At 41.3% G+C, this 8,314-nt stretch overlaps 1 protein-coding gene across 1 annotated transcript in view; it reads right to left on the reverse strand.

The window, feature by feature from the left end:
• The window catches only part of LOC140153449 (trans-L-3-hydroxyproline dehydratase-like), a 30,800-nt gene extending 22,486 nt beyond the window's left edge, over window positions 1-8,314 (reverse strand). The window contains exon 1 of the mRNA XM_072176206.1: window positions 8,069-8,314. Within this exon, the coding sequence (XP_072032307.1) occupies window positions 8,069-8,293 (225 nt within the window). The 5' untranslated portion in view covers window positions 8,294-8,314. The remainder of the gene's footprint in view (window positions 1-8,068) is intronic.

Genomic DNA, 8,314 nt, shown 5'->3' on the forward strand with positions numbered 1-8,314 from the left:
TTGTAATTTCGTTCTGGTATACCAGAACGAAATTTGACAAAATATTTGAGAATATTTTTGCTAAATGAATTAATCTGCAAGAATTTTTTGGTACATAAACATTATGTAGCCAGGGGTTTCCAGTGGTATAAAAATCTCAACTTTTTTTGAGAAAAGTGGGGGGATGAGGCTGTGAATCATGTAATGCCCTTTTAAAAGAAGACAGTATTAACAATTAAAAATTAAATGATATCTTACTTCAGGCAATAGGTTTAAAAGTACTTCCAACTTAAATTGATGTCTAAACACAAAAAATAAAAATATTCATGACTATTCCACCTTACATGTATAATGCAATTCACGACATACACTGACACTGTACATTGATCGAGAAATCTATATCTACTATCCACGACAACACGATAGTTACTGTGTGGATAGAAGATAGAGGGTGCTAGTATGTACACGTTCAGTCATCATAGCGTCGTCAGTTTTAAAAGGCATTAGAACTATTTTTTAGATTGTCCAATTTGGCTACAATTTAGCTTGGCTAACATTTATGTATCTTAGCTGAAGTGTTTGCTTACTTTTGACCAGAAACACAGGCGCTGAATTACAAATTCCGACCATATTATGAGTCCGTTTAATTGACGACCGACCAGCGCCACTTATTAAATATCCATGGGAAAATCCAGTGCTGGGCAAATCAATCGATCTCCCGATTGGCAAATGTTGACTTGTCATTGTCAACTGATGGTGACACCCTTCCGGTGTCATATTTTCTTGAATATGTGAGCCCAGCACTACATTTGTTGATCACCTATTACAATGGCGACTGTGTGATGTCTGACAATCACTCAAGAAAAATTGCCACAAAATGACGTTTAGCAAGTACAATGAATTGATGAAGGAATATAGCACATGTGTCACTAATATGTCAAGAACAATATCCTCATATATTTGAGACAATAATTAACTTGAGGAAGAAGTTTTATTCATATAGGCCTATGACATTTGGCCCTTTATGCCAACCACGTATACATGTGCCAAACAAGGTATGTGACATGAGAACAAATACTTGCACCTTCTAACTTCCGTATCACAAGCTATCGGTTGTTCACAATCAAGACACCCCAGGATCAGATTCTCCTTCATCAGGACTTGCTCACTGTGTTCTCCTGGGCCAAGACTTGGGGCATGAGTTTCAACTTCAAAAAGTGTGTCCATCTCACGTACCAACAAGCGCCAGCTTCTTGAACAAGCCTATACCATTGATGAGGATGTAATCCCCAAGGAAAATTCCACCAAGTACTTGGGTGTCACCATCACATCAAACCTGTCTTGGACCAAGCACATAGAAACCATCAGAGCTAAAGCCTCTAGGACGCTGGGATTGATACGCAGAAACCTTGGGCCGTGTGATGTCTCTGTCAAGGAGCGAGCGTACCAGAGCCTTGTTAGACCACAACTCGAATATGCATCCACAGTGTGGAACCCTTACACCAAGAGTGACAAGACCAAGGTGGAAAGTGTGCAGCGGCAAGCAGCTAGATTTGCAGTACGAGACTACAGAAGAACATCAAGTGTCTCTGCAATGCTGAACACACTCCAATGGGACACACTGGAGGACAGAAGACTCCTTGCCCAAGCGACCATGTTCCATAAGATCTTCAATGGCACTGTCAACATTCCCCAGCATTTTAAACCAAACCAGAGGCCAGCTAGAGGTCTGCAAAATCTCCGGTTTCACCAGGTCATCACAAATCTCAACTCATACAAGTACTCCTTTTACCCCCGGGTGATACTAATCTGGAACATCCTAGCTACCATTGGAAGCAGTTACCAGCAACAACACACCAAGGCTTCAGTTCGGCAGCTTTACCAGCCATCCCCAGACTGCAGCCTCCTGCTTCCATTAACGGGTGTGGTAAATCCCACATCAAGTTTTTAGCAGCACCCTATGTTTTTCATCAGCCTAAGTTGTTGTTCACCGTTTTTGTATAAGTTGCACTTGGACCGCACTGCACCATTCAACATCCGGGACAGCAAGATTTGCTTTTAAGGATGATACTGAATCAAGAATCAAGAATCATACTCAAGTTAGAACTTTTCGAACAAACTGTAAGTATGAAAGGTGAATTTGAATTTGCCATCAAACTGCATCATTTTATATGTCAAAGCCAAAACTGAAAACCGTTTTGTCATAGCACTTTCTGTAGCAAAGTTATATCTTCTCAAAGATTGACTTTCATCACATAGATTCAGCTAACAAAACAGCATTTCGGTAGTGTTTCTAGATCTTAAAACAGTGATGATAGCAGCTTTTCTATGTGGAACTGCTATCAAAATCCCTCTAAAATTCCATGTGCGAGTGTCTCATCACCAACAAAAATCATATATTTGGGTCAAGTGAAGTATAGACAACATATTTATGTAGGTTTCCTTGACCAATCTGTTCTTTTAAATTTCTATGTAAATATGTATTGTGTTTGGGCCCTGGTCTAGGCGAATTTGGCTGACTAGCAAATGTGTTAACTAAGGTTTGCCTCTCATACATGTACCTACAAACTGTACATGACCAGAATAGAACATTTGATTTTGATGTCACTCAAGACTTGTCAAAATACCCAAACAGGTGGAAAGTAAGCAAAATAATTCCCAGTCAAACGTGTGGGAAACTGAAAGTGCATAATCCAGGCCAATGTGACCAATACCATTTACAATTATTATTTAAGCTTACCAAAATAGTAGGCCTACCATACATATCATAGTGTCCACGTGGCTCATGCATCACCAGTTTTCGAAGATGATCCAAATTATCACGAGCAAACCTACGCTTGGCCAGAATGGTATCGCCATCAATTTTGGGATAACCTGATTGAATTATTCGTAAAGGTGCTCCGCCCGTGTGCATTTCAACAGTTTTTATCCAACCTAATTTTGACATAATTTTCTCCATGGGGGCCACCATTTTGCTTGTTGTGTTGCGGGTGACACTATAAAAGCATGTGAAGCACGCAAATGACAATATCCCACTGGTTTGCTAGCTAGAAATGCACATGAATTGATAATTGGGCGTGGAAAGTAATGTAGCTGGGCTCAGTTTATTGCAGGCATAGGGGTGAGCTGTTATAATACAAGATACAATATGCCCATTTTGCATACTTTGGCTATTACATTTAAGCATAAAACGCTGCTTTGTATTAATTTGTGTGCAATTGATAGATTTTCACATCTGATATTTTCAGTCACCCTACTCCCTCTGTTTGTTAGCTTCCCAAGTGGACTACTTACTTAAATTTGTGGTTAAAATTTTTAAAACAGGACTCTATGGACAGTTAGGACAATTTCTGGCCTAACTAAAATTGGCCATGATGTAATGCATCTTTAAATGGATCTGGCTTGTGATTGGTCGCCCAGATCTCGCTATGGTTTAAATCCTCAGGGTACGTGCAATTACCATTAACTACATCGTACACAGCAATCTATGGAATTTGCGTCACGTTTGATCTGGCGCGAAAGTTAAACTCTCAGTGGTGTTAATGGATGTACATTTAGCGCGTCTTACTACATGTACCATGCTTGGTACATTGTACTTGCGGTTAAATTGGATTGATAAACGTAAACAAGTATGATTGACAGTGTGTTTTAGAAACCAAAGTCTCAGGGTTAAGTTAAGTTCTGCTTAAAAGTCAAAGTACATAGTCGGATTTTTTACTCGGGCTTTCACGATCAATAAACTGGTAGATTTCAAATCATAATTGCTCAATATTAAAATCAGAATTGCTCGATATTAATTGAGCTGCGCTAACCCCCCCGGCAATCATACTCGATGTGCCCACCCCCTGTCATTCAGCATCTATCCTGGCAAAAATCTACTAGCGCTATGCATGATGGGATAGGAATAGGAAAGGTCCAAATTTGCTTCTTCCCCCGACTCTTAGTCGGCACAGAATGAAAATCTATCCCAGCATCCACAGCATGAGCCCATTTAATTAGTATACGCAAACCATGCCGGGTTAAACATGTTCACTCACTGGCAAAAGTCGCCGAATTCGTACTACACGAAGTCCCCAGTTCACTCACTTTTTGCTCAAGGCATCCATCCAATCTCATCAAACCAAACATTTTTATGTACAAAAAAACCACCTTTATTCACCGCGTGCTCCATTTATTTTAACTTACCGCTCAACTCCGTTATTTAGATATTTGGAGTGTAAGGGACCGTTCACAAACACTTGTAAGGGGGGGGGGGGGCCTGATGCAAAAGGGGGGTCCCTGAAATTTTTGACCCTCCTAAGGGGGGGGGGGGCTGAAAAAAATAACCACAAATTTTCCTGGAAAAATTAAGTTTATATGCTTTTCTATGGGGTTGACCCGTAATTTTCAGGTCAAAAAGGGGGGCCCTGAAACTTTTGAGGTCTGTATTTAAGGGGGGCCCCGAAAAATTTTCGCGATGAAATTTTTTTGTATCAGGCCCCCCCTTACAAGTATTTGTGAATGGTCCCTAATTTCCGAAAAAATTTGCAGCGACCACATGCAAATCATGAACTGGGTTATGATCAAGTTTAACCTTTTGACTTGACCTTGTAATACACTTGTCAGTTGTATGACCCACCATACGACCCCCGGGAAAGGTGCGTCATGGGTGGGTCATTTACCACCATGATAATGACGAAGGGGACCGTCATTGTAGCCTTTGGTCCGTCACGACTGTGACGATGGGGTGTGTCAATGTCAGTCAATTTACATACGTGCGTCATGATATCCCCGCTGTCAAAAAGGCCACGGTCGACGCCGAAATCTTGCCGACCGGCAACATCAATCATGCATGATCATGATGATGCACACACGTGGTGATCCATCGGCATCATTGCCGCATCAAATACTCTCTACGGGCCCAACAGACTTTCCTTTTCACGTATTTAAAATAGACCTGGATTTAAAATACTTTCATTTTTTAATACGGATGTACATACCTTCTTCTGTCTTCAACAAAAATTTCAAAAACTTCCAGACAGGGTCTTTGGCAGGATTTGAAAGTTACCCGTCCAAAAATTAGAATTATGTAAAAATACAAACTTTAATGTTTTAAGTCCTAGTGAACGCGAAGCGGCACCGCGAGCGCCTTGGCGCGAAGCGGGCCCCTGGTGGGGTACAGGGGGGCTAGGGGCGAAGCCCCCGGACGCTCTGAGGATTTAAGCTAATTTAGGACGAAATTTTGATGTATCTGGGACCAATTTTTCTGTTCATAAATCAAAATGTTACACTAAATACAAAAATTAGATACGATCGTGAAACACATGCAACATCAAACATTTACATAAAATCTCAAAGTTTCAAACTATTCAAGTTGCCGTACGTGTCAAGGTTTATCTTAATTGCTTACCTTTTAAATTAAATCACTCATTTCTCACGAAAATAAAGCTGTTGTAGCGTCTCAATCGCCAGGCTCAATCGGTCCCTGGGAAGCCCCCCTCATCGTGAGCATCGAGTTATGCCATCGCGTGGTGCAATTTACTACGTGCAGAATAATGCTTTAGACAAGCGAATGAATTTTTAAAATTCATTACAAAGTAATAAAGGCCTGTGCAATAATTACGAGCCCCCGGATGGGGATTGCAAATGCAAACGACTCGCCAAAAATTGCTCCCCCCCCTTGGCGCGCCAAAACTCCCCTTCTTGGCCTGCCAAAAAATCTTTCCCTCCCCCTCTGCACATGCCAATATGTGGGTTCCCAATTTGCATATATTGAACGTTCCTGTAGCGTTTCCCTAAGTCATTTTAGAGCGTGCGTGTTATTTAAAAGGTGGTCCGTAAAATGTGTGCCAAAATTTACTTCCCCCTCCCTCTCGGTTTGCCAAAAGATCTTTGACCCCCCCAAAAAAAACTCTACCCCGGCTCATAATTATTTCATTGGTTGACAATCAAATCGGTCAATGTTTGAGATGTCATTTACACCTGTGGATTTTGTGATCGTGGGGAAGTAATCCAGGCTTCACCCAGGTGCATAATTCCCTACATAAATTAACAAGCACGTGGAGAGACTTGATTCTTACCCAGTGGCGATTTTGTGATCGTAGTGCGCATGGGCAGTAACACAGATGCATAAAATTAAAAAGCACGTGGCGATCGCGGCTAGGCGTGAATGACTGAATACAATGTACATGGTGTAAAATGTATGTACAATGACCCGGTTATACCTGGAGATTTTCTGGGGAGCAGTTACCCAGGTGCATAATTCCCTGCATAAATTAACAAGTACGTGGCGTGGTGAGGTATACAAAATGTAAATAGAAATGAAAATTCAAACATCACGAAAGTGTGCATAAGAGACGCACCATTAGACTTCAAGGGTGGGGGTTATAGGAAGTTTTGAAAAAAAAAGTTTTTGAAACTACATGAGCATGCTGTATAAATGTTATTAACTGGGCGGGCGATGTCGGTGTGCCCCCCCCACACACACGCTATTTAAATTGGATTTTTGAGGAGCGCACTGGGCAAAACAAATTTGGCTCAACAATTCACAACTTCCGTCGGAAAAAAAAAAATTCTGTCGGTAGAGTTACAAGTTGTGCCCCCTCCCCCTTCACCCAGGTTCTAAAACCTGGCTACGCCACTGCTGATTCGTACATTTCTTTTTAAAATTCATAATCATTTCGGCCTTGGTACCGTACGATGCCCGGGAAATCCCCTTTGAGGTGAGGAGTATGGAGTTGAGCGCAAACATCTAAAGCAATGGTGTGGTACAATAATGGTACAACTTACCGCGTTATAACAGCTTTATAATTTGATTCTGTTTGTTTACATCAGAAAAAGGTTCAAGGCCTGGCGTACTGTGATCTTTGCCGGGGTTTGATCATTTTATTTTGATGGCCTGATTACATCAAAAGAAAAGATTGACGTTATAATTTTTTTAAAATTTTTTTTTTCGGCAAAATTCTCCACAAATATCAAAACTTTCAAAATGTAATTTTTTCACAGCAACTTTGTGCGCAGGATGATCAGCATGCAGCATTGAAGAGCTCTAATCTGGTTCATGTTATATAATATACTTTGTTTACGATATGCTTCACGCAATACATGCGCCTCGACTTTTACAGGGTCTGGCATTTTTGACTGTTGTTGCCGCTTCATCATTAAATCCTCGGCATTATAATCGGTGGTGTTAAAAATAGATCACAACTTTTCCCAGGAACTTCACGAAAATCTTTGCTGCATGCGCCCAAACTGGGCGTAAACATAGCGTAACAGTTAGAAAGCTTTGTGGAAGGGGCGGATTTCTGGGTGCTTTTATGCACACTCGAAAATAATGTGAATGTTGCCGTTTCTGTGCCCATCAGCTCCGCCCAATACACGATGACGCCGTCGCTGATAATTTGGGCGTGATACGTACACCGCAGACTCTGGTAAAAATAACTTTCCCAGGGATTTCATCGATGTTTGCGAAACAAATAAATAAATAGGACTGCATAACGATGATTTGGGGGGTTTCTTAATATAAATCGGCGACCGTGTGTGCTTGATTTAGGAGAGTCATAGGACAGTCATGGTTCGTCAAAATCAGGAAATGGTGCGTCATAAAACTGACGAGAGGTACCGTCATTGCAAGTGAATGTCCGTCATTGTTGGGACGCTAAAAGTGCGTCATGGTATATGAAAATCCGCCGCAGGTTGGACAAATGACGCTCCATTCCCGGGGGTCATATGGTGGGTCATACAAATGACAAGTGTATAAGCTTTGGAACTGTTTCTAACTCGATCTAATTCCCCCCAAATTTTTTTTTTCAAAAACATCGCCGTAAAATTTACTACCGGTTATGAATTTCCAAAATGGCACCGGGTGCGCGATTTCCTAGGCTATGCTATGCTGAGAGAAGCTGAATATTGCGCATGCTCAGCCTCAGGTAAGGAATGCTCACATAGTTACCTAAACTCAGATTACCATGATTACAGAACCAACAAGTTTATTAGGAAGCTGTGCTTCAGCACCTTCGGCTTCGCCAAGACTAACTTTTCACTCCGTATGCGCACACTACCCTATACGCCTGGCTACAGAATAGATACAGATACAGAGATTTAAGCTTACCAAAATAGCACCATACATATCATAGTGTCCACGTGGCTCAAGCATCACCAGTTTTCGAAGATGATCCAAATTATCACGAGCAAACCTACGCTTGGCCAGAATGGTATCGCCATCAATTTTGGGATAACCTGATTGAATTATTCGTAAAGGTTCTCCTCCCGTGTGCATTTCAACAGTTTTTATCCAACCTAATTTTGACATAATTTTCTCCATGGGGGCCGCCATTTTGCTTGTTGTAATGTTGTG

The sequence above is a fragment of the Amphiura filiformis genome, chromosome 5, assembly GCF_039555335.1.
Source record: "Amphiura filiformis chromosome 5, Afil_fr2py, whole genome shotgun sequence".
Taxonomy (NCBI): Eukaryota; Metazoa; Echinodermata; class Ophiuroidea; order Amphilepidida; family Amphiuridae; genus Amphiura; species Amphiura filiformis.